A 27,263-nucleotide genomic window follows, 5' to 3' on the forward strand; every position below is an offset into this window, starting at 1 on the left:
AAAAGCCTGTTACATAGCACAGATACTAAGTTCTTTTTATCAGACTGCAGTTTCTAAATAGCAAGTATAGCTGGCTATTTGAACTACATTTATCATGTTGATATGTTTGTACTTGAATAAAATTCACAGTTAACACAGCACGTGTTCTCTTGGGAAGAAGCTGTGGCTCTTGGCAAAATGTTTCTGCTGGAAGCTGATAATCTGAAGTATAAGCAACTGCATGGGATATAGTAATGTTCATTTTCTGTAAGCTGCTGTCCAGATGTCATGGGAATAAGTGAGCAGCGTTGCTTGTTGCTCTCAAGAGAGGGATCTTGAAATGCTAACCTCACTTTCCCCCATAAAAATCTCTTCTTACTTGAGCAATATTCAGAAATACTCTGGTTCCTCGTACATGCTGAGTTCTATATTCCATGAGAGCAAAATCCCAGGAGTGAAGATCTGCAATTAGTCAACATCAAGGTTTGCGTCGATTGTGTTGCAGGTGCGTTGGTTGATTCCATTGAAGCTCGACATTAGTGCACATGTGCCCTTTTTCTGAGTAACTAAGTACATGGAAACTGTGAGGAAATGCTGGATGAGAGAAAATGTCTGGCTGGAAGAAACATCAGAAACAACAGTCTCAAAAAAAGGTGTAAGACTGTCTACACAGGAAGGTAGGCTGTCTCCAGTGAAGATCTTTCTTTAACCTTTTCAGGAAAGAAGGCATTTTTCCCTCCTTTATGTGTAAAGCTAAGGGAATTTAAAGCAAGTTGCAACTGTTTTTGTAGTGAGATGCCCTCTGTGAACTGCTGGTGGATTATATTGGGAAGAGAAAAGCATACGTTCCACTTTGAATCTCTACATTTTAAGAAGAAATACTTCTAAGATCAACCAAGGACAGCCTTTTGTTAATACTGACTCTTACCAGTTAAAGTGCTAGAAAGCAGTGTTTCTGAGTTAAAATTCCAGGAGGGGAAATCTGGTAAGTGGACTTGCTCAGGATCTGGTTTACAACTGGTACATTTCTAGCAAATGATAGCATTTCTGCCTTGCAATTGTATCTTAAGGAGCAGTAAGGAAGTTTTAGAATAAGTGAAGGAAGGAAAAAGATGAGAAACGTCATTGTAGGCACTATCCAGATGGGATGTTTCAGCTGTGTAATGCAAATGGGTAGTGTAAAACATGTTGATAGCTGACAATTTGGGTTCCTAAAGTCAAGTATAAGCCAAGAGCTGAAAGGTGTAGCAAATGACTTAGAAACTACTTTATCTCAGAGGGGATTTTGTGTGTGTTTGTGGTTTGTATTGGGAATAACTGCTTCCCAATATCCATCTGAAGATCCACAATAAATTCTTTCAGCGTTGCTGTTCATAGTTGCTCCAGATGCTCTGGTCATACAAATTATTTCCTTTCTTTTGTTCAGTCTCCAGATTTGTCCAAAAGCTTTCAAAAAACCAAGTTGCTCATGACATTAGTTATGTGACGATCACAGTGAAATCTTAGAACAAATTTTTCTCCCAAGTTTTTGTTCCAATGAGTGCCTTGGAACTTTCAGGAACAACTTGTACTGTTGTTAACTTATTCCATTGTGTCAAGAGTTTTGCAAATGGGTCATTAAGAGTAATATTAAAACAGGAATGTAAAGTGCTCTAAAATGAAGAATACTATTTTTTTAATTCATTTTTACATGCTGTGGTTTAATGCAGATTTTTTGTTTGGCAGTTTTCTCCTAAGTTGTGGCTTATGTCACATCTCCCAAGTTAATAATCTCGACTAGGAGTATTGTCCATATTTCACCCATTTAAAATGTGCAGTAAGAGATGTTAAGGCTGAATTCTGCAGACATAGATCCCATAGCCCAGAAGTTACTGTTTCAGCAATGCTTATCTGGAGAAGCATTCACTGACCTCTGTTGATGTGGAGAGCTCAGCATGTTAGAAAATCTGGTTCTGGATGTTTCAAAGCAATATGAAAATGGAAGCAAAAAGTCTGTTTTGTGGGTGTCAGTACTTTCAGGAAACGTTATCCCATTTACTTTCCCATTCCATTCACTCTCTGGGATGAACATTAAATAAGGCAGGTGCTCTTCAGGAAGAAATGTATGACAAAATAGTTTGTATCATGTTGTTTGGTATCTGTTTCTGTAACTTTACAGCAGCTCCTTGCTTTGTACCTTGTCTTTAGTGTAATTCAGGCGTGATTGCTGTTAGAACAGTAAGCCTGAGCTTGTAAGTCATTTTTGAATTTTAATACTGTTTCTTCTGTACTGTGCCCACGTCAGTAAGATGTCAGTTCACTATTTTAAACGTAGATTAATTTGCGTGGGGTAAATTTTAAAAGCATGGGTGAACTTCAGATCTTCAAGACCTCCATACAAAGTGTTTTCCTAGCACAATTTTCCAGCTTATTGCTGTCTAGCTGTAGGAGTGTTTCATAGGGCTCTGTCATGTCTGTAGCTGTCTGAGGAGCAGTAATAGGCCATTTATCCTTTTGGGCTAATTCATAGATGAAAGATGTCTACTACATTCAGGTAATGTGCTTTTTCCAGAGGTCTGTCATTGGAACTAGCAGACGAATAAGATTTCTCTAAATTATATGCTGACTTCTGTAGTAAACTGGTATCTTAAATTTCTGCAATGTACTTTGAAAATGCAGTGAAAGGTCAGTGCTTGGGAGTGTAAAATCAGAAAAGACACTTAAAAACCAAACCTTTAATAATCATTTGTGTGGTCCCTAGGTTTTTATTTTAATTTTGTGTCGTACACTTTAAAGCTTGAGCACTGTGGGAGATTTTTCCTGGGACAGTGAGTCTGTACTGACTGTGGTGTTCCTACTGAACTCTAGGATCCTGCATAAAAAGTTTAATAAATTGTGTAACTTGTCATTGACAGTTTTGTAAACTGCTACTCTTTGTTAGCTTTCACTTCCAAAAAAGCCTTTGTAGAAATATGATAAGAACATCATAGTCAAATCAGTTAATGTTTGATACAGCTGAACACTGATGTTTGTACTTCAAAGTCTTCAGTATCTTTACAATAGGCAGTGTATTTGCTGCCACTATAGGTACTGTTTTCACTGAAGTTTCCTTCAGTTTTGGAGGGAAGCTAAACATTATACTGTGGTAATGTAGCTGGGCCTATAGTTGAATTTGAATAATTAATTACTCTATACTTTTATTATTTTCTGAATGGAAAGGTGCTGTATTTTATGGAAAATAGTTGAGGCATTCTGACAGTTCTCAGTAATCTTAGAGCCTAAAACCTTGTTTCCAGGGCTGGTTGAGTCCTACATTTTTCCATCCCAAATAGATGTCTCAACAGTTTATAAAGATGTTCAAGGAGTATTGCTTTTAAAATAACTTTTAAGGAGCTGTTTTGATAGTGAACGTGTTAAATTTGGAACACTTAAAATTCATGACTGGCTCTTATGTTTATAGTTGCACTACTGTTTTATTTAACATGAGACAGGTCTTGTACTTCTAATACTGTTGCAGGGCTCCAGGGGGCTTGTGCTGCAGTTGTACTTCCAGTGTGTAAACACACACGTACTACACCTTTCCAAAGCAGTAGTAAATTCCTCAAGAATGAGAATGTTGTTCCTGTGACTTGTTTGCCATTCTGCTTGAGTAGTCTCTTCTCTCCAAAGCTGGTGTACTGAGCAGCTTTCCTCCAGTTTTCTCCACAAAAAAGTAACTTGTGAGTGCAAGCTTTGGCTTGATGTACATATGGGACACAGTGTGTATCTAGTGCAGATGTTGGACTGGACAAAAACTGGTTAATGCAGTCAGTTGTGGCTAGGAATGCTGCATGGTTCAGTCAAAATTACAAATCCTAGCAATGTTTGTTCAAGTGCTACTTGTACTATAGACTTCTGTTTATACATAGCACACCCTAAAAAAAAAAAGAAATAATGTCCTTTCAGTCAAGCTGGTGTGCAAAATACCATGTTACAAGTCACTTGCTGAATAAAAGATCCAAACTAAACTGACATAAATGGAGGAGGCTTTTTTCCTGGAGTTTAGTAGATGGTCTGTTCATTGGTGGCATTGGAAAAAAGTATATTGTTTTATTTGTTTTATTTCAGGAGTAGCTGTTACCATTGGTAGCAGCCATGGACAGCACCAGTAATCTTTACTTATATAGCAAGTTAGTACTACCTTGAGATGCTAAATCAGAGTAGGATTTGATTTATCCAGCCACATGTGTACAGATTACATGCAAACTCACATCCGCAGCCAATCCAGGGCAAAAAGAAGCTTTAGCTTGGCTTGGTTTCTAGCAAATTTTGTTTTCTGTGTATATTTGACACTGTGTTAGACGTGTTTCATATTTGAAAGTGATTACAAGTCATTGGTGGAGGTGTTTATTTGTAAGGAACTTAGTGTGAAGAAAAATCTAAATGGTCTTGTATCTCTTTCTCTGAAAATAAACAAAAAACCAAAATCTGTCAGCTTCCTTAGTGTGTAGATCAAGCTCTAAGACAATGTATCTAATAGAAAGCTACTTTCTGTGCTTCTTACCAAACATGTATCTGATTTCTTGGGTGGTCAGGGAACAAAGTTTTTTTTCTAACTTTCAAGGGTTATTAATTGTTGGGCTGTGGAATCAAGTCAGGGTTTGGTTTGGTTTGTTCTCATTCTTTTTATTCTTTTTGTTTTAAATACAGTACTGCAGAGTTTGTGTTTTGTGGCGAGTCAGTCTTTATAAGCTGGCAGCTCTTAGAAATTCCTGAGAATTATTTCTGCTGAGCCACCACACACAGAAATGTTGGTCTGTGACAGACCATGGTACTGAAATCAAGTGTGAGTCTTGCCAGTGAAGGTTTTTGGTTCTTTGAACTGTGTAACCTCATAAATGTTTTTATGTTGGGTATTTTAGTTACATTTATAGTAAGCTATAGGAAATGGAACTTCTCTAGGTGGCTGCCTTTGTGCACCTTCTTTGGTGGATGTAGTGGAAGAGCCTGAACTCAGACCTTTTGTGCAGTGGAAGTGTTCCAGCTGGCACACGTGCTTGGCTTCTGTTCTCTGCTGCCTCAATAAAAAGCTCATCTCAATTCATGCCAATCACCTCTTGGCTGTAGATGATGTTTCTTGTCTTTATTAGGCTATAGTAAAACATTTTTTCTAATGTGTAGCTGCCCTTTTCCCCTTACCCTTTTTTCCCTGATGTGATTAATTGAATTTTGATTAATTGAGGGTTTTTTTCCTGAGTCTGTTGGCAGCTTCTTTATTTCAAGTTTGTTTTCCATCAGTACTTCCATCCAGAAAGGTATGGTCAGAGTGTCCAGAGCTGAACTACTGTTAATCATATAATCAGGCTGTGCTAGATACAATAGATAAATCAGCATTGTGCCTCTGCTACCATTCATAAACGTGGTTCAGGCCTGAAAGCTCACATCTAAGCATCTGCATTTGTAGAGGTGAGGACTTCAGGTTGTGAATTTACCATGTGGGCTGAAGTTAATTGGATCTGAACCAGGATCCTCCTGTACAGTGTCTGTAGGCACCTGGAGGAGTGGGTACAAGCTTTTTGTAAGGTGTCTGTCTCATCCATCACAAGCAATCAAGTAACACTTTTCAGGGAGGCTGTGAAGGTGCCTCTGTGAGCAAAGGGAGTTTGGAAACAGAATTCTTGAAGAAATATTATTTCAAAAGATGTTCTTATTTGTACTATTGTAGTATCAGAGCTTTGTCTTGGTATTAAGCTTGGGGAAGGTTCTGTTTAGAGTGATGTGGACAGGGTGGCATCAAAAGAAAAGCAAGGAACCAACTTTTTGTAGTAATCCTCTTTGTTAGTAATTGAGTAATTAAAATTATTCTATCTACAGTGTGTGAATAGTTAAGTCTTTGAAAAGTTTTAATTCTACAAAACAAAAAACAAAACAAAAAAATCCCAAACAAAATAAAACAAACAACCAAAACCCCCCAAACCTTCTGGCTTCTGGTGTGAACGATTATTAGGGATTCCATAAGGAAACAGTTAAAGTGTTCAGCCTCCTAATGTGATGTATGATGATGATGGGACATACTTGTGTTCACATGTCACTGCATCTATTTGTGCCAAGTAGTGTGTGATCTAGTTCCTGTCTGCTGTGTTTATACTCTTCCTCATTGTTTTTGTCTCCTTTTCATTGCTGATGGAGTTCAAGGCAAGATAATACACTTTTTGCCCACATCTTGTGTATAAGTATGTATGAATTGTTTTAAAGTTAAATCTCTTCAGTAACAGCACCAGATTTTTTCAGATTATTTCAGATGATTATTTCAGATTATTTCAGATTATTTCAGATGATTATTTCAGATTATTTCAGATGTATTTCTAGGATTTGTTATTGAAGTAACACATAATTAAATTTTAACCTGAGAGGACCTTTGCATCTATATCTATAGTTTAGCAGCATATTTTCTTGTTTGAGCAGCTTTATATAGATGCATGTTAAAGCTTTATATTTCACTAGCAGTATTCAAACTTAGATGTTAGTGCTGTTTGCCCTTGAGAACAGTGCAGATAATATTAAACATATTCTCAGGAAGTCAAAAGGTAGGAACTCAAACCTGTGCCAGGTGCTAAACATATGGGTACCTTCTGAAAGTCCATACAGTAGCTTTTAACCTGTTTGTGCACTGGAAGTGCTGGTGACATCTTAGTGGTTTTATAGTGGCAGCATCTGAAAAAATACTTAAATGTAGTGATTGTGATTCATAATTTACAAAAAGAACCCTTTAGTAAAGAGAGGCTGTTGAAGTCTGACCACTTTTTAAGTACATTACAATACTTCCATAGGATGAGTATTGCTATTTCAGAACACTTTCCTTGTAGTGGTTTCATTACAGAAGAAAATACACTATTAGTGTTTTGAAGGTTGTCATTGAAGTAGTAGTCTATTGTAAAATCTTATGCCAAACTGCAGTGATTTAACTTCCACAGTAATTAATAAGAGAGTTTGAGCCTTTTATTTTGAAAAATTGCATCCCTCCTTTGTGCTAGTGGGCTCTTGGTTTCATCAGCTTCCATTATAAATCTCACCCCACCTTCATGTATGTTCCTTAAAAACCTTTCCGTGTTGCTTTTCTTTGCTTTTATTGCTTACTTCTTTTCTTCAGCTTACCTCCTGCATGGAGTATAAAAAGGAAAGAAAGAAATCTAACTAGGACATACTGAACATCCTAATTTCAGTCCCCATGCTATTGTTCTTATCTTTGATGGGTTTATTCTGTTCTTTATCTAAAAGATTTCTGTGGCAGGTGTCAGGCAGGTACCTGGCATAGTGTGCAGCATGGATTTGCATTTAGTGACTGGCCCCTAGGTGCCACCCTAATTGCTGTGACAATAAAAGAACTCTGTAGCCATCAGCAATTTGTCTAGAAAACAGTAGTTTTCCCTTAGTCTGGCCCTTATGAAAGAGGACACAGAATATTTCTCCGTGTAAGCAGTTACATAAAAACCAATGCTCGCAGGAAAAAGTAATTCAGAATTGGTGTTTAAGTGAATTGTGTTCTTGTTGCTTACAATTTAAAAAGAAATGAAGATGTGTATATATTGAGTTTATTCCGGTCTCAGATGGTATCTCTCAAATACTCAATTTAAGGTATTTACTCCAAGTTCAGTTTTGAAACCATCCTTTCCAGTGCAGACAAACTGCACAGGAATGGAAAAAGACCATTATGGCCTCGTGGAGTCTTTGTTTCAAGCTGCACAGAGTGTGAAAGATGGGTTCTTAACTTTTTAACTTTCAGGGTTATTACTCTTGACTAGAATCATAGAATCATAGAATTGGCTGGGTTGGAAGGGACCTCAGAGATCATCGAGTCCAACCCTTGATCCACTACCTCTGCAGTTACCAGACCATGGCACTGAGTGCCACATCCAGTCTCTTTTTAAATATCTCCAGGGATGGAAAATCCACTACTTCCCTGGGCAGCCCATTCCAATGCCTGAAATTGTTACTGTTTTGTGAGCACATGAAATTTTTATTTTAACATGAAGTATGAGGAGGAACAAGCATTTCCTTTGTGCTCATAGGAAAGGCTGAAGCCCATTTCCTCCTGCTTGGATTCTTACTTCTTAGCTCATTGTTCTTGCAATCAAGATCTGTAGATAGTGGCCTATGAAAAGGTTTGAGGTTTGAATTTTGATTATTTAAGAGGCTTCTGAAACTGGTGTTGGCTCCATTCTTCTTGTAACAAAATCTGAGATTGCTTGATGACTTTAGGCACAATTCTGTAATACCTTAAGCTTTTTCAGATCCATGGCAAGAGAATAAATGAAACTTTTTTCCTAGAATAATATTGTTTGAAAATAATTCATGGTCAGTATCATGGTATTTCCAGATACCTCATCTTGATTTTTTAGAAATTGTGAAATGGTCTTTATGAAGAATGCTGTAGTATTTAGAAATAGTAAAATATTATAGCCTTTAAGATGCAAGTTGTGAATTCTTTGTCAAAATAATAGATTGTAATAAGTCTGAGGCACAGATTTTACTACTAAATTTGCAGTTGGTATGGATACAGCAGGAAAAGGGTTCATATTTCTATGGTTTCTATATCATTTGCTCCCTGAAGCAGCACAAAACCTGGAATTATTTTCCTAAATTACTAGCAAGAGGCTGAAACTTAAGCATTAAAAAGGAGGAAAAATATTCTTAGCGGTGGTAAGAGACAAAACTCTGTTGTTTTCATCAAGAATGCCTGCAATAATGTAACTACTTGAGTTGCATTCCTTTTGTAGCTGTTGCTTTCAATGAATGCTTGTTTCCAAATGTGTTGTTAAAATTAGCTTTCAGAATAGCAATTCCAGTGTAGTTGCTTGGCCTGGAGGAGCCAAAATCACTGCAGTGTTCCGAATATGGAGGAATTTAGTGTTGTCGCGATCCGCTTATTATTTTATATATTGATTATGAGGATAACTCAGCCACTACTCAGAGACGACGCTTGAATTAAGAAGTAACCAGACTGTTGGATTTAAAATTAGTTACTAGGGTTTATTTCTAAAGAACAGGGAAAGCCGGTTTACTAGAAACAAGGCCTTTTGTATAAAGTAATTACCTTAACTAAAGAGTTGTTAAGAGTAGAAAAGGGAGAACAAAAGAGAGAAATTGTCACCATGCGCGGGGCCTGGCCTCGGGCTGGGGCTGCTCCTGGTGACGAGCTGGGGAAGCGTCTGGACGAAGAAGCCTCGTTTCCCGTCTTTTCCTAGGGTTATTTATCCCCCAAAAAGAAAGGGGGTTCACTTCATTCAAGATGGCCCTGATACATACAAATCTCCAGGCTTCCTGGGATGAGTCATTTTTAATCTTTGTTTCCTGGAACCCTGCTAGGTTTGGGCGACCTGATAAGTAACCTTTATCTTCTAGGTGTCTGTCAGGCATACATTGAGGTAAATATATGGTAATTACAAGCCGGGTGAACGAAAAGGAAAAACTGATTCAAGAGACATATTTTATATTTTCAGTTCCACATGTATACCACATTTCATCCCGTGTCCCTTGGGTCAGTAATTTTTCCTATATATGATTTTTTTATATAATCTGTGCTGTACAGCAGGCCGATTCTATCTCCGAGGTTTCCTTTAGTGGACAACTGAGAATCCCACCACGCCTAGCACAGTTCATTTTCCCACCACACGTTTATCTAGCTCAAAAGCCAGAATATTAACGTGTGTTTGTGGGGAGTAAACTGTAGTAGTACCACACATACATATCTCACCACCTTGCATCAAGTGTCTTTTAAAATACAGTCTTCTCCATCACCTCAAGATCAGAGGATTTGATTTCACTGTTGCTGTAAGCTGATTGAAGACCCTCCTGCTAGAAGAGAGGCTTTTTTACTGCTTCACTGCCCTAGGTCTGTCCTCTGCCACCTTCCCCTGATGTGGAACCAGTAACTGGGCATCTCTCTGCTGAGGTGGAGCAAGGTGTAAATCGCTTGTAATCTTGTACCCAAAACAGGAACCAGGCACGTGTGGCTTGCAGAGTGTGCACTGGGTTTTTGTGGTGGTGGTGGTGTGGTCTTTGTCCATCTGTGAAGCCATGCTCAAAATGTGTAGTAATTGTGTGGAGTTTTGTGGTGGCAGGGTGTGTGGGTTAATGAAATGAAGGGGTCTTTCTCCCTTTACACACTTCTCACTTGCAGTCTAACAAAGCTGGCTGGTGAGGGAATTGGAGTTCACTAAAAGCCAGGTGACAGTAATTTGGGGAATACTTTGAAGATGCAGTGAACAGCAGCAAGATAAAAACACTTAATTCTGTTGCACACATACACTGCAAGCCTTCCACCTAGAGCAGATACTTGTTTCTGCATTTAAACTCATTTTAGAGAAGAGAATCTGGAAGGGTTCTCTGCAGTTGTTGAAGGCTTATTTTGGTAAATGGTTGTCCGAGGCCAGAGAACAGCTTTTAATGTATTTATTTACCTTTGTCTACTTGTGAACTTCTTGAAACCCCCTTATAATTTTGTAGTTATTTGAAGCCTAATATTTTATTCTTTTTGAGATTTTCCTACCAGAGAATTTTTACGAGACTTACCCAGAGCTTTCTAAAATGTGTGCGTGCATTTATACTTTTTATTACACCTTGAAGACATTTACACTGGCTGCATATGGCTTTGGCACATCACCTTCTTTGCTTTCTGTGATATAAAACATTTGGCATTCTTTGCCTGTTGTGTTGAATCAGGTTAAAGTAGTATCCTTAAAATTGTATACTCTGATCTTCTAGAACAAAGTTTATTCCCTTCCACTCCTCTCCCAGAGTGTAGCTAGAACTGAAGTTCTGTTTTGTCAGATTCTGCTTTAAATCTTGCTGTGTTTCCATGATAGTTTTTATTTTACTCTTGCAACCAACTTTTTATTTTTAAAGGTTTGATCATCTTACTTCAAACTGTTGAAACTTTAGGTTTTTCCCATCTTTCACCGTTTTTGTGGAATGCAGCCATTATGCTGCTATACTTAGTATGAGGTCTTAAACAAGTCCCTTCTCTGTTTTGGGTATGCAGAGATGACAGTTCTGTCCTTCTTTAGTATTCTTTTTGTCTCCTTAAGAGGCTGCTTACTTGCTGCTTATGGCAGGTATGGTTAGAAGTGCTTAGAAACATACTGCATGGCACTTGTAAGCCATGGGCCCTGTATTGGAATAGTTTGTTATGAAATAAACAGATCCTGGCATTTGTATGTATTGTAAATGTCAAACTTGTGTAGATTTTTATGTAAAAGATGCAGCCTGTATATACCTTTTTAACAAAAAATAATAAAATTCTGTAGTAGTACAGAAAACCACAGAAGTCTCTTCTATATCTTCATTGTTATGGGAAGAGTCTTTTCCAATGCACGTTTCTTTTAGTTGGTTTGTTTTGGGCACATGAAAACCAATAGCAAAAATAAATCCAAAATACAAATTAAAGGAAATCAATTGAAACTATTTGATTACTTCCTGCTGTAAGATGCCAAAGATTTATACCTGTGTGTCTGCTATATCACCAGGTAAAATAGGTGATCATAGATGGCTTGTGAAAGGTGAGGATATATGAGGATACATCAAATTTTTTTTCCCAAATGATGTAATTATATTTTTATATATATATATATATATTTAATTATATATATATTTAATTTTTGTGCAAGTATTTTTTTCAGTCTGTTATTTTTTTGTAAACATTATAGTAAAGCATAACTCAATTTGTTTGTTTTTTTTTATATGCAGGTTTCTACAATCCAAGAACTTGTTACTGGTTATGAAGCTTCTTTGAAAACTTGTGACCTTTTTAGTACATGTGGTAAGGTTCTGTGGTCTTCTATTATTTATACTGTAATCACTAAAACTGTCCATGGCAGTTTTCAAGAACTGTTGAGTTGCTGATGCTTTTTGCAAGAAAGTAGTCATAATGACTTCTAGTAAATGAGTGCATTACAGGAAATATCTGCTGAATTTGCAAAGCTTTTTTTATTTGTGTTTGTATTTCAAATGCAGTCTTCAACCTTACCAGTGACTGTAATTATTCCATTTTTGTTGCAGAGAATGGAGAGAAAGAGCCCCCAACCACGCTGCTTTGGGTTCGGTATTTCCTGGCACAGCACTTCGACAAACTTGGCCAGTGTTCTTTGGCCTTGGATTATGTTAATGCTGCAATTGCAAGCACTCCAACATTAATAGAACTGTTTTATTTAAAAGCAAAAATTTACAAGGTAAAAAGTGAATTTGGAGACGCAGACCACCTAGTTTAATAAAACAAACCCTAACCCAAAAACATCAAACCAGTGTGAATGTGTGGATAGTACTTCAGTTAGCAATGGTTATGGGTGCTGATCTTCATGTGGGTTTCTTTGCTTACTGTTCTGTCAGGAAGCAAATTAAAACTCTTGTGTAGGTTTTGCAAAGCAAGTCACAACTTGCAGCAAATTTTCATTCTGCAAAAATCTGGGGCAGGGAGGAGTGAACAATAATTCTACCTTTTCTTCTTTCTGAGGAAGAAATACCAGTAACTAAATTTCAGGAGTTGGTCAATATCAGGCTTATACTGTAAATTAATTAATCTCTCCCTAACAGCATGTAGGTAACCTCAAGGAAGCTGCCAAATGGATGGATGAAGCACAGTCATTGGATACTGCAGACAGATTTATCAATTCTAAATGTGCTAAATACATGCTGCGAGCAAATATGGTAAAGGATGCAGAGGAGATGTGCTCTAAATTCACAAGGGTAAATATTGCTTTGATGAAGAGAGATTTTGTTTGCTTCTGGCAGTTTTTCACTCATGTAGGTTTTGACCAAAATAAATCTTCACTTGGTGTCCTTTTTTAATATAATGTTCTTACACTAGTGATGAATGACTATATAGAGTCATAGAAGGGTTTGAGTTAGAAGGGACCTTGTGAAGATGATCTAGTCCTACTCCCCTGTAATGAGCAGGGACCCTTTCCTCTAGACCAGGTTGCTTAGGGACCTGTCTTGAACACTTCCAATGATGAAGCATCCATAACTTCACTGGACAATCTGTGCCAGTGTGTCCCAATCTGATTTTTGGTGAAACCTACTCCTGACAGACCCATGTGCTGGAGATGAGGTGGTTATATATCTGTTTTCTGGTGTATTCCAAGTAGTTAAAGGATTGATTGTTTTTTCTACTAATGGTATGAAACTAGCCATAGTTGAAAGAAGCAGCTGATAAATTAAAACGGCAAAAAGTGATAATGATACTTGTTTCAGGAAGGAACTTCTGCTATGGAAAACCTAAACGAGATGCAGTGTATGTGGTTCCAGACTGAATGTGCTGCAGCTTATCAAAGGTTAGGGAAGTACGGCGATGCCTTGAAAAAATGTCATGAAGTAGAAAGGGTGAGTAGGTGCCACCATCAGTCTCTTTGCCAATACTGCTCACACACTAGTGAAGATATTTGCTGATGTAATCAGCACAATTTTTCTTTGCATGTAAAGTTTCCACTGTAATGATTTTTAAAAGCTGGCTAATAATTGATGATTTATTGTAATAGATAAGATGTCATCCTTACCTATTATGTGAAAAGCTATGTTAAGGGGAAAGGATTCAGTATAAATACCATGTCTCCTAACTGCATGAGTATTTGTACATCAACTTTATACTGTCTTTTGCCAATTGTTTGTTGGTTTTCTTAATCAGAACAATCACACTTTATTTGGCTTTTAAAGAGTTGCCAAAGTCTTTGAACAAGAGCATTACAGTTTGCTTTTACAGAGTGAGATTTTTCTGGGTGGGTTTTTTCCCTGCTGACAGGTTCACTTGGTCAGTATTAACAAGGATATTTCTATACCTGGTTGAATATTGCTCATAAATAGTACCAGTTGTAACTTGATTCACCTCCATCTAATTTTTAAAAAAACAGACCAAGGAAAGGAAGTGCATAAGAGTTGTGTGTGTGTGTGTGTTCTTTTTCTTGAAGCATTTTTTTGAGATAACGGATGATCAGTTTGACTTCCACACATACTGCATGAGAAAGATGACTCTTCGTGCCTACGTAGACCTTCTGAGATTAGAAGATGTGCTCAGGAAACATGCCTTCTACTTCAAGGCTGCTCGGTCAGCAATTGAAATCTACTTGAAGCTCCATGATAATCCTCTTACCAATGAAAGCAAAGAACAAGAAGTGAATTCAGGTACCTAGACCGTAATGGAGGGTGGTATGTGTATGACACATGTAAAAGCTTATTAATCTTAAGTTATGTGCTGTAGAATAAATGAGTTGTAACATAGACAAGATTTTTCTCTTTGTGGTCATAATTTGATAACTGAGCAGAAACCATAAATAACATGATACAGATTTCTTCCTCTCTGTTTTCTTCTCATCATACTGTAAAACTGGTTCATGAATGGACCTAGCTATAGTTGGAGTATGTGGAGGAGTGGTATTTCAGAATAGTAAGAGGAAAAATCAAATTTGGTTCAGCCATTTATCTATTTAAACAGGAGATTAATGGATAAATTATGAAATAACGGGTAGGGTTGGTGAGAAAGTCTGAATTGTACAAATCTGATTTTGAACTATTGTATTTAATCTTTACATATTTTATCATTTTCCATATAATTTCAGGACCAAAGAATACATGAATAAGTATGTATTAACAAAATTATTTAATTTAGGAGACTGTGTAAAACTGATGTTAAATGGGAAGCAGACTTTCTAAGGATATTTAGTAAATTGTGGTTTGGAAATCTGAGGATTCGATGACAAAGGAGGGCTTTTTGCTTTAAGATAAATAGATGCTGCTTTTTATGCCAAATTGCAGCTACTGTCAGTACTGCAGTGGCTGTTCACTAAAGACATGAAAATAATGTATAGCTCTTCACAAACGTAAGATTGCTTGACATGTCAGGAAAAGTTAAACTAAACCAAAAACACTCCTTAAAATTGCCAGTACAATCTTGCCTTTCCTACAGAGGTAAATGATAAGTTTTTCCTGATCTGCCTATTTGCAATGGAGTGTACGTAAAAAGGGGCACATTTCACAGCACTTGTATGGTTTTTTTCCTGCAATTATAATTTGTTTCTGTGTATAAAGTAATATTGGTGTGTGGCAGAGGATCTTGGATAGCAGTGTGCCAGAGAAACTAAGGTGAAGAAGAGTCTTAGTCATGTCAGTTCATTTGCTTGCAGAGGAGGCTCATCCACAGGGGAAGACAGCACCTTGTGAAGGGGGTAAAAAGAGCACTTGATTCCCAGTCTGAGAACAGTGACTTTCCCCAGCAGAGAAGTCAAGGGGCCACAGCCACAAAATAGGTCTGTTAGTTGCTCAGTTGCCCATTCTTCTGTTTCTTGTCACATTGTCATCACAAATCCTGTTCTCAGAGAAAGAGCACAGTAATCAGAGTGGAAACTACATTGTTATTATTATTATTATGGCTAAACTGCTCTGGTCAGTGGAACAAGAGGGGTGGAAAAAAAGAGGAGTGAATGGAAAGGGTGAAGACTTCTCACGTCTGTGTGAACCTGTAGAAAACTATGTTTTTGTGTGCTCTGCTCTTTATGCAACTGTTAAACCTTCTTGGTTTATCTAAATGCAAGTCCAGTCTAAAAATCCAAACACAGGAAGCAGCCTGATGATTCATGTAATGGTCCTGCTGTTACATACCAGAATATTTTACCTCTCCTCACCCCAAGCACTGTCAGTTTCTGCTTGCATCCATTTAGCTATCCCATGGCATTTGCAGAAAAACAATGCAATTACCATGGCTGCATATTGTTGAGACACTTTAATGTAAGATAAGTTTGTTTAAGATGGAGTGTAGATCTGTCTGAATGTTTCTGATTTTCAGAAGGAAGATGAGCTACAGTCAATGTGGGAGTTTAGTATTACCCTTGAAAAGTATAGTCTGTTTTCCAAGGTGGAACCTGTCTTAGATGCAAAAACTTTGTTGTTAACCTTTAAAAATAGCTGAGGTTTCTATAACAACCATGTAAGAGAAGATATGCAAGAACAAGTGATGTGTTATGCTGTAAGCAGTAATACAGTAGTAATGTTGGACCATATAGTTATGGTGGTCTGGGAGGTGCTGATATTTATGAAATCACTGTAAAAATATGCTAAAAGTAGTTCAAAAGGACTTGAGGGTGCTAGTGGATGAGAAGCTCAACATGAGCCATCAGTGTACACTTGCAGCCCAGAAAGCCAACCATGTCCCAGGCTGCATCTAGAGAAGTGTGGCCAGCAGGTCAGGGAGGTGATTCTCCCCCTCTGCTCTGCTCTCATGAGACCCCACCTGGAGTACTAATTCCAGTTCTGGAGCCCCTGTTACAAGAAAGACATGGATGTGCTGGAGTGTGTCCAGAGAAGGGCCATGAGGATGATCAGAGGGCTGGAGCAGCTCTGCTGTGAGGACAGACTGAGAGAGTTGGGGTTATTCAGTCTGGAGAGGAGAAGGCTCTGAGGAGACCTTATTGCAGCCTTCCAGTATCTGAAGGGGGCTACAGGAAAGCTGGGGAGGGACTTCTGAGGATGTCAGGTAGTGATAGGACTGGGGGAACGGATTCAAACTAGAGGAGGGGAGATTTAGATTGGAAGTTAGGAAGAAGTTCTTCACCATGAGGGTGCTGAGACACTGGCACAGGTTGCCCAGAGAGGTGGTGGAAGCCCCATCCCTGGAAGTTTTCAAGGCCAGGCTGGACAGGGCTCTGAGCAACCTGATCGAGTGGGAGGGTGCAACTAGGTGACCTTAAAGTTCCCTTCCAACCCTGAAGATTCTATGATTTTGATACAGGGAGGAGTGTAGTGGCGTTAGTGTTGTTTGAGAGAAGCAAGATTATTTTTTTTAATGTAATACACTGTTAATTTAAGTTTGTTACCTTAATTTGTAGAAAATCTTTCAGCCAAAGAACTGAAGAAAATGCTTAGCAAGCAGAGAAGAGCACAGAAGAAAGCAAAACTTGAAGAGGAAAGAAAACATGCAGAAAGAGAGCGACAACAAAAGAATCAAAAGAAAAAGCGAGATGAAGAGGAGGAGGAAACCAGTGGACCTAGGGAAGAGCTAATTCCTGAAAAACTGGAAAGGGTTAGCATTGTCTTTCATGTTAATGGGATTCTCATAAAAAGTCCATAGTATGAGACTACTATCAGGTTCTTGTAAAAGTATATAATTCTTTTTTTTTTTAAGCAGCAAAGATACCTTTTTGGTACCTGTTTACACTAAAGAAAAATTACTTTTCCTGTACTAAATCAAAGGTTTATATCAAGTAGTTTATTTTCTTTAAATTTTGTTTTTTCAAACAGTGAGCCTTCCATCCTTAAAATAGATACTGAACAAAAAGATACTTGCATGAAGAACTTCAGTTTTCATACAGTGAATAGAGGAAAAATAGAAGTGTGACTGCAGTTCACAAATTTTTAAGACATGAGCTGCTGTTTCTCTAAGAACAATCTCCTTTATCACAGAACTCCAGAAGTTTCAGCTTATTGTCTTATGTATTTCTGTTTTATTGTTTCCTAAATGCTGAATTACAACACTGAGTACATGACAAAATCAGAGTTAGCAGAGATGTTGTATTTGTTGTCATGGAATAATGAGTAAACACTTAAGTCGTGCTGCTCAAATAAAAATATTGTGGCTTATTTTAATTCAGAACACTATACAGTTCACCTTTGGTCTCTGGTTATTTTAAATGCTCTGAATAACAGTAGTAACCCTTGGTGGGTTTTATTTGACATGTATTTTCAGCTCTAAATTTCACTGTGTTTCTATTAAAACAGGTAGAAAATCCATTAGAAGAAGCCATTAAGTTCCTTATACCACTCAAGAATCTTATTGGAGATGACATAGAAACACATTTATTAGCATTTGAAATATACTTTAGGAAAGGTAAAGTACTGCATGACCTTTATTTTGGCTTTACAGAATATTATATCTTTGCAGTTTGTATTGTCTGTGTGTAGCCTAAAATGGTCTGGAACAGATAGTTACCTGAGTCTGGGGTTTGCATCCTATCCAGTAATGGTAGAGGAAATAGCATTTTTATATAGCCACCCTTAAAACAAACAAACAAAGAGCAAAATTATATGTGCTAGTATATATTGTAGAAAGATTTTTGCATTTACTTATCCAGGGAAAGTAAAGCCAAAGAGGTAGATAGTAACATCATCTACCTTTTGTTGCCAGAGTTCAAGCAGCAGGTGACTTTTATTAAGCAATTTGGTTGGGAAAAATAAATCTGTAATTTTGTGTAGGCTTTGTTTCTAATGTCTGTGTTAGATTTGTTAAAGACAACAGTAGTTGATATAAAAAGTTCTGTGCTCCTAATTGTGATATGTTGGTTTTTTCTCCTTCCCACAGGAAAGTTTCTGTTAATGTTACAGTCTGTCAAAAGAGCGTTTGCTATCAACAGTAATAACCCATGGCTACATGAGTGCTTGATTAAATTCTCTAAAGCTGGTATGTGTGTAGGTAGTACTTATGTATGTATAAATGTTATATTGCTATAGGATGTTATATTGTTGAAGGACATAACTACATAATTTTATAATGTATAAGTACTCTTGAAACAAAAATCAGTAGAAGAAAAATAGAAATATATTGTTTGTTTTCCATGGTAATATCCAAGAAAGCATATGTGTTGCTGTGCAGGGTACTGTGTATGTATAATATCATGGTCCTTCCTCCATTACTCCACCAGGTGGAACAAATAAATTATTTTGGGTAGATTTCATTCAGGAGGGGGTGTTCTAAAAATCCTTGAAATTCTTAGGTTTTAAGACAAATATGTTGTAACTATAGTAGAAAGATTCTAACTGAAGCAAAGTATGCATTGTGAACTCTCAGCAAGGAGTCTACATGACAGAGTGCCCTTTATGAATGTTTCAGTTATAAATACATCAATAATGCTTATGTTGATTTGTTTTTGACTGAAATTTGTTTCTTTCTGTGCCCAGATTTTTAAAAAGGGAATTTTAGCAGTGATGTTTATGGTCTCACGCTGTTTTCTACAGTTTAAATGGCTTTTTTTTTGCTTCTCTCCCTCCTTCTAGTGTCTGACCATAGTAACCTCCCAGAAATTGTGAGCAAGGTCCTAACTCAAGAAATGCAGAAAATCTTTGTTAATAAAAACTTGGAAAGTTTTAATGAAGAATTTCTCAAACACAATGCTACCTCCATTCAGCACCAGCTGTCAGGTTTGTTTAAGTTTTTAATGCTCTTAAAAAGGAGATGATTTAATTGATTCAAATCCATAATCTGCAGCCCATAATTCATACATAAATTCCAGTGAGCCAGAAATTTGCATTTACATTGGAATTTTACTGCTTGCTTTTACTATATTAAAAAAAATCATCCACTCTGTTTTAATTAGATGCATAAGGAACCTGCTTCTTGCCTCCAAAAAGTATGAGCAAACCACCACAAGTATAACAAGTATGGAAGCACTGTTACACCTCCTGTTACAGCTTCTAGTTTTGTAATGTCTAGAATATAGGAAATAAAGGATCATATATATATATATATATAAAATGCTATATTAGAAGCAGTGCTTTTCTGTTTTCTGATCAGCTGAAATGTCTTTGTTCCTTCTCCTGGCTTTTTCGTGTAGCAACAGCATTAATAAATGTATTGAGAAACATGTTATGCTGCTTTTGCTTTCCTGCTTCATGGTCAACAGTGAAAATGTTGAAATATGACCCTCTTACACCATTTGTGTCAAACAGCTACAAGTAGCTGCTGGAGTTAAGTGGAAGGAAGTTGAAATTGAAGTTTGTTATGTCTGAGTGCAGAAAGCTTTTGAATAAAAATTGATGTTGCCCAAGAAGCTAGTAGAGATGAAAACAAAACACCTTTCTACTTAGGAAGCAAAAATAAGTGTAGATTTATCAGGCACTTAAAGTACTTAGCACTAATCTCCTCTAGTTTGTAAAGTTACCCAGGGTCTGTCCAGAATCACTTGGGAAAGATAGCTTCAGAGGATTATTATGTCTCTTAAAGGAAAGTTAGGTAACTAACCCCAAACTTAGGCCATTAAAGGATCCATGTTTCAGAATGACATCTTGAGAAGTACTTGAACCTCTTTCCTGTGCACAGGCTCAAGAGATGGGAAGTGCAGGTGTCTTGGCTGGCAACTGCTCCTGATTCTTCCAGGTGTGCTCTTCCACTGCTGTCATTGTTGAGCACCTATCTAGGTGTTTTCCAGGTTCTGCTTTCTGGCCCTCCATTTTTAAGGAAAAGAGTGGGGTCCATTTGTCCCAGTAATTGTAGAGGCTAAGACTGTCACCTCTGAGTTTGGCATTGTGCTGTCTGTATCTTCAGTGCCTTCAAGAAGAACCCAAGTTAGATTATTGACAGTGGTGGCACCTATGTTAGAGATGTCAGGGACTCCTTTGAGAGGTGAGTCTATCCACGTTGAGTGGAGCCGAGGTAGCTTAAATGTGTAAAAGCTTTTTAGAGTCCTGTGACCACTGTGATTCAGCAGTGTATCAGTTTGCAGGGACTGAGGAGTAAATGTGGGATTAGGATTTTAAAGTGAAATCAGGAGTGAGCTACCCATAGATATCATAATCGTGTCCTTGGTAGCTTTACATCTTTACCTATGTATCCATCTTCTGTTTATGTTGAAAGAGATTTTAAGCAAACTACTTATCTACTGTACAATTTATAACTACATAAACTGTCATCTTGAATTCAAGTTTGAAAACATAAAGGTCTGAAAGACCTAAACTTTAAGTCTGAGAGTACAAATGGGTGTTTTCTTAGCTTGAAATTATTACCAGGATACAAAAAGCAGTTAGAACTGAGAAACTTTCTTTTAAGTAGGAAAACAAATTTAATAATGGAGGATATTAGCTAAAGGAGACACTACAATTCAGAACGTGGTTTTTAACTTTTTTAGTAAAATGATTTGTCAAGCTTCTTGTTCTTTGTAGTAGATTATGTAGTGAGGTGTGTTTGGGAGAAGGAAAGTATATAAAATGTCTACATGTTAATTAAAATGAAATTTTAAATTAAGACAGTTACGACATGAGGAGCAACACTATTTTGCAGAGGGACCCAGGCCAGTTTTGATGATCCAAGAAGCTGCCTGGTTGCATTAATGCAGTGTCTGACTTCTCACCAGCATAGTCTAGTCCAGGCAAAGCACCAAACTTGCATTACACTTTCCTTGTACTTAAACTGCTTCACTCAGCTCCAGGTTAGCACAGGCTGGCCCATACTTTCTGCCATGTGGACATACACCAGTCTGAAGTTCTTCTGGACTGTGTTCCATCATTGTTCAGTAACTGTACTGTTCATTTACCTCTGGTGTTTTTCAAAAGAATTCAGAGTATCTCTGAAAAAGTTTTTCTTCATAGAATGGATTTCATTTAGCCTGCTGATGGGAAGAGCTTGGTTATCAGTGTACTCTTTACTTATGTGTTATTTCTTGACTGATAGCTCTTCAGTAAAGTGAGGCATTTCACTTTCACAGAAGCAGATCTCCTATGTTATTCAATCTTTATGCTTCTAATAAATTTCAAAGTAGCTTTAGTTCTGTTAATTTTAAGTTACAAATAAGGGAGGAAAATATAGTTTATTAAACTTGTAAGAAGTCCTCGTTCACATTGGTTTGTACGTTTTGGGGTTCTGTGTGTATGTATATGCAGTATTGCATTTAGCAACACTATTACCTTGTTCTGTTCTTTCTTGTGATAAGGTGCAAAGATGATGTATTTCCTGGACAAATCAAGACAAGAAAAAGCAATTGCTGTCGCTACTAGATTGGATAAAAACATGAAAGACAAAAATGTGAAGGTAAAAAAAAAATAGTGTTGAGAATCAAAAAAAGAATGGGAAGTTAAATAATGTGTATTTAACTGGAGGATAATGTATATGGTTCCTAGAGATGATGATGTAGTTGAGGATGTCCCTGCTTACTGCAGGGGAGTTGGACTAGATGGCCTTTAGAGGTCCCTTCCAACGCAAATTATTCCATCATTCTAAATCATTATTATTTGAAAGGGCAGTTTCAGAAAGAGAGTTTCAGGATTTTTTTGCCCTTCAGTAACCATAGGGTGTCTGCATACCAACTGAGAACCTGTGTTTGCTCAGATTAGTTTTGTTGACAGTGCATCTTTATAGTAGTAGAACAACTGTAAATCACATTTATTAACTGTTACTTTTTGTTTCTGCAGACATTAACAAAGGTTTTTGAGGCCCTGCTTGATGGCAGTTTCGGGAGCTGCCACATCCAATGTGAAGAATATCAAGCAGCATGTCATAAACTGTTCCCTTTTACATCTGCCTTTATGCCTGCCACAAATGAGGACGATAGCAGCCTTGCATCTGTGAATCACACAGCCATTAACCATGAGTTGCTGTCAAATGAAATTTGAAGTAGTGTGTGCAAGCCCATGTGCATGTGTACCCTACATGCACACGTGTATACAAAACTCTGACTCTCATTACATGCTGGCTGGATACAGATCAGGGTTACTTCTCCAGGTTGTATTTTAATATCTTTAACAGGTATAAAACAAAATATTGGGATAGTTAAATGAAATGGAGTATGCTATTAGTTATTTTTTCCTCCCAACGGAAACTGCCAATATTTATGTAAACACTATCGTTAATCAGCATTTTTCATGTTTATACTTGTACAGTTTTAAGTCTTTTAATAATCCATCAGCCCTCCCTCACAGAAAAAATGGATGTTAAAAACTGCTTTCACATAAGTGTCATTACATATATAGATAAATGTGATCATACCTTGTTAATAAATTATCATTTGAGCATTTTTAGCAGATTAAGACTGAAGTGCTGCTTGAATTTCTCTGTCTTTTACCATTCTTTAGATTTTTTTTTTCCTGGATTTGAGTTTTTTTTTTTTTTTTTTTCCAATTTTATTTTTATCTTTGGTCAGTTTGGTTTCTTTCGAAGCACAGTGATAATGAAAGCATTTGGAGTTTGCATGTGTTTGTCAGGTGTGCGTCTTAAATGGAACCAGTGCTGATGGATGGGAAGATTAGGTATGTGTAAAAAACCCAAACCAAAACAACAAAACAAATAAACCCCAAGGCTTTTTGAAAACTATGCTATCTACCTTGTGTTCCATAGCCATTGTTTCATTAAGTTTACGGACAGTTTTACATTTTTAAGTTTGAGTATCCTGAAGCAATTCCCTGTTAAAACATAACACATTTGATACAATTGTTTGTCTGCTGTTCCATCTTTCCCCTCACCCTCTTCCTTCTGGTTTCTCCTCATCTGTTCACCTGTTGACATTTGAGTTGAAAAAGCTGCTCTGATTTTGGGCAAATGCATAAGGTACAGTAATGGGAAATACAGTTCTTTTCTGCATCATAAAAATTCCCTGGTAAGTTTACTATATTACCTCCATTCAAGTCTTAGTTGTCCACTTGTGGCCAATACTTTAGTACTTCTCATGTCTAAGTGCTATTGCTTTAGGTGCTGCAAAGCAAACAGTATGTGAGGAGTATGTTTTTACATTTAAAAACTATTTAAGGGAGCAGAGAGGCTGACTACAGATCATAATGAACCTTTTTCTTACTTCATATTATGGTGCATTAACTATTAAATATACAACACATCAAAATGGAAGTCTGACTAATATACCTATTTAAAGCATAGTATTGCTGGACAAAATGGCTACATATGACAGCTTTACATTCTATAAGAACTGCTCTCAAAACATAACTATACTGTGGCTTGTACAGAAAATCTTTTCTGGAAACTGTAATGGAATCATCCAGTCGGTTTGTTTTTATTTCACTGCAATGTAAATAATTTCAATAATATTAACTAGCCCCTCAAAGGCAAATATACATTCATGAAGAGGGGATTTTATTAAGACAAATAAACTGTTCTAATTAAAATTCTCCTTTGTGTGTCATCTGTTTGGATTCAAAATTGTTGAATGGAAAAACTCACTGTAAAATATTGCCAACATATGTTATGCTGTAATAAATTATTTTGTACACACTTGCCTTTGGTTTCAAGTTTTTGCAGACATCACAAACATCAAAATTCAGCTCATCACGTTCATCAGGTTTTTCCCATTTTGTTGTAACATTCACTGGGTTATCATAAACTCTAAGCAGCTAGGAAAAAACAAATCAGTATTTATGACACTGAGACATATATCTCACTTTAGATAGTAACACACCACCCTGAGAAGGATGGCAAGGGTTTTGTCTTGTTTATTCACCACATGTTACTTGCTCAAAAGATGTCACAAGCAGGGAGAGCCAGTTGGCCATAATGGTATTATTTTGGATTATTTTGGCCCAGCAGTATCCTAGAAGCACTTTATCCACCTGCTTAAGGTGAAGACATGGAAGAGGTCTTCTGACTTCTATCGTGATGACACTTCTATTGCTAGGGATTTAATTCAGGCCTTCCAAAGAAGGCTGCAGCACTGCAGAGAAGACTGCTCATCCAGTCCTCTGCTACCTCTTTAGCTGGATGCTTTAAATCAGAAAAAATACCTGGGGTATCTTCTCAGGAGTTTATTCCTGGAGAAAGTAGATTAATAGATTTCTAAAATAAGAATTTTAGGAACTCTTGAGAATTCTGAAATGGAAAAACTGACTACTCTGTCACCCAGTGTGTGGTTTGGTTTTCTCCAAGAACTGCTGTAGGCATAAACTGCTGAGTTCTGTCAGGGCTGTCATCACAGATGGGAGCTGCTGGGGATAATAGATGCTTGGCAATCCCACAGAGCATTGCAAAGAGCAAGTAGGGGAGTATGGGAAGGAGAATAAGAATAATGGGGAAGAACAGATGTTAAGAAAAGGTGGTTTTCTTCAAGCAGTTCTGAAAATGTTTGGTGTCTATTCAGTACCTTTAATTAGAAAAGGCATCAAACTTAACAGGCCTTTTGAATTATCCCAGAAGAATAAAATCCCAGTAATCTCAGTAATAAAATGCTATTTATTATTATTACTACAATATGTAAATGTTAGCAGTGTTTACATGTCATACAGGTCATAGTCAGTGCTTCTTCACATTTCAGCGTTTGAACTTTAGAAATACATCAGTTGGCCTTGCTCTACTCTTCCTTTCCTATTCTCTTATTCATTCTTGTTTTCTTCATTACTTCCCTGCTTTTTTTTTCCTCAAAAAAAAAAAATCTAATCCACTTTGACCATCATAGTTGTTGTTCTACAGTGCCATCTCTTAACTTTTCCTAGCAAATGTGACATCCCAGACTGGTAGCTTCTCTTACCAGTCCAGTGGCACCAGAGTTACTGCTTGGCTATATCAAGAATTTATGGACAATCCTGGTGAAGTCAGCTTGTAGGTGACTCTGATATGGAAGAGCCTCATACATCTCCTTTGCCCCAGCAGTCATATATTATACCTCATCTCAGGTCTCAAATCAGAATGGCCATACTCTATTAAATGAGCACAGCCAGCAACAGTCCTAGGTTGAGTCTAAAATATTTCCTATTTTCAGCACCTCCTATTCCACTGACCCTGGGGAGGTAGGAGGTCCTGGAGCAGGTCCAAAGGAGGGCAACCAGGCTGGTGAAGGGACTCGAGCACAGACCCTATGAGGAGAGGCTGAGGGAGCTGGGGGTGTTCAGCCTGGAGAAGAGAAGGCTCAGGGGAGACCTCATCACTCTCTACAACTCCCTGAAAGGAGGGGGTAGCCAGGGGGGGGTTGGTCTCTTTTGCCAGACGACTTTCAACAAGACAAGAGGGCACGGTCTCAAGTTGTGCCAGGGGAGGTTTAGGTTGGATATTAGAAAGAATTTCTTTACGGAGAGAGTGATCCGGCATTGGAATGGGCTGCCCAGGGAAGTAGTGGATTCTCCATCCCTGGAGATATTTAAAAAGAGACTGAATGTGGCACTCAGTGCCATGGTCTGGTAACTGCAGCGGTAGTGGATCAAGGGTTGGACTTGATGATCTCTGAGGTCCCTTCCAACCCAGCCAATTCTATGATTCTATGATTCTAAGGAGTAACCTATTTGTGCTACGGATTTCCTTTCTTCTGCAACTCTGTCCTGGCCTCAGTGCATACAGAGCAAAGCAGCAGTTTCATCAGGTCCTGATTTAAGTTGTTTGATTATGCCACCCACAAGCAACCCTGTGTCAATGCAGTTGTTAATACACGGTGTATTTTGATTGGTGTCAGTCAGAGGGAAGGGCTGGTAGAGGTGCTTGACTGTACCAGTGGTTCTAAGAAAAACTGACTCGTGTAGGAAGTGAAATGGTTGATAATCCACAGACAGAGCTCTGGCTAAGGCTTGGCAAATCATTCCTGATTCAAACTTGAAAAGTCAAGAAGATTCTCTAAAGACCAAAACATATTCCAGGTCATTTGATTTGCTTGGGTATTTTTACCCTGTTTTATTTCTTAAGAAAAAAAGCCTGTGGGATGGTTTTAGGAGGAGCTGAAAATGACAGTGGTGGCATCAGTGCTGCTGAAGTATACAGGTAACTGGAGATTGTATGCAGCAGAGGCACAGGCACAATCCTGACCTGGTCTTGGGCTAGGTGTGTTTGCTGCTGCCCACAACAGATGTTCTGCAGGCTTTGCACTCATGATTGCATAAAGTAATCTGCCATGGTGTGTGTGTGTATATATATATATATATATGTAGGTTAATTAGGGTTTGTTTGTTTATTACCAGTCTTAGAAAAACCTTCAAAATGCCTTACATAGTCTGTGTGGATCTAAATTTTAATTGCTATAAATCTCAGTAAATAAGTTTACTTCCCTGCCTCATTTTGTAGATCTTTGGAAATTATTATTTTTTTTTTTTTAACACACAGAATGGTTTGGGTTGGAAGATACCATAATAATCACCTAGTTCTAAACCCCCTGCACGGGCAGGGACACCTCCCACTAGACCAGGTTGCTTAAAGACCCATCCAGCCTGGCCTTGAATGCTTCCAGGGATAAGGCAGCCACAACTCTGAGCAACCTCTGCTAGTATCTCACTACCACCACAGTAAAGAATTTCTTGATGTCTAACCTAGATGTATCCTTTTTTTTGTTTAAAGCCATTACCCCTTGTCCTGTCCCTATGTGCCCTTGTCAGAAGTCCTTCTGCATCTTTCCTTTAGGTTCCCTTCAGGTACTAGAAGGTTGCTTTAAGGTGTCACTGGAGCCATCTCTCCTCTAGGTTGAACAACCCCGCCTCTCTCACCCTGTCTTCATAGGAGAGGTGCTTCAGTCCTCTGATTATCTTTGTGGCCTTCTTCTGGACTCACTCCAACATCTCCATGTCCTTCTTGTATTGGGAGCTCCATAACTGGACACGGTACTCCAGGTGGGATCTCATCAGAGAGGACAAGAGGGAGAGAATCATCTCCCTCCAACCTGCTGGCCATG

The 27,263-nt window shown here is 37.8% G+C and overlaps 1 protein-coding gene across 1 annotated transcript in view; it reads left to right on the forward strand.

Annotated features, from left to right (window-relative positions):
* The window catches only part of NAA16 (N(alpha)-acetyltransferase 16, NatA auxiliary subunit), a 68,475-nt gene extending 44,576 nt beyond the window's left edge, over nucleotides 1-23,899 (forward strand). Inside the window, exons 10-20 of the mRNA XM_030448753.1 lie at nucleotides 11,683-11,755; nucleotides 11,995-12,164; nucleotides 12,526-12,678; nucleotides 13,186-13,314; nucleotides 13,896-14,109; nucleotides 16,806-16,999; nucleotides 17,695-17,803; nucleotides 18,275-18,373; nucleotides 18,967-19,110; nucleotides 21,615-21,712; nucleotides 22,093-23,899. Coding sequence (XP_030304613.1) covers nucleotides 11,683-11,755; nucleotides 11,995-12,164; nucleotides 12,526-12,678; nucleotides 13,186-13,314; nucleotides 13,896-14,109; nucleotides 16,806-16,999; nucleotides 17,695-17,803; nucleotides 18,275-18,373; nucleotides 18,967-19,110; nucleotides 21,615-21,712; nucleotides 22,093-22,293 — 1,584 coding nt within the window. The 3' untranslated portion in view covers nucleotides 22,294-23,899. The remainder of the gene's footprint in view (nucleotides 1-11,682; nucleotides 11,756-11,994; nucleotides 12,165-12,525; nucleotides 12,679-13,185; nucleotides 13,315-13,895; nucleotides 14,110-16,805; nucleotides 17,000-17,694; nucleotides 17,804-18,274; nucleotides 18,374-18,966; nucleotides 19,111-21,614; nucleotides 21,713-22,092) is intronic.
* The last annotated feature ends 3,364 nt before the right edge of the window (nucleotides 23,900-27,263 follow it).

This window comes from Calypte anna, chromosome 1, assembly GCF_003957555.1.
Source record: "Calypte anna isolate BGI_N300 chromosome 1, bCalAnn1_v1.p, whole genome shotgun sequence".
In the NCBI taxonomy this organism is placed as follows: domain Eukaryota; kingdom Metazoa; phylum Chordata; class Aves; order Apodiformes; family Trochilidae; genus Calypte; species Calypte anna.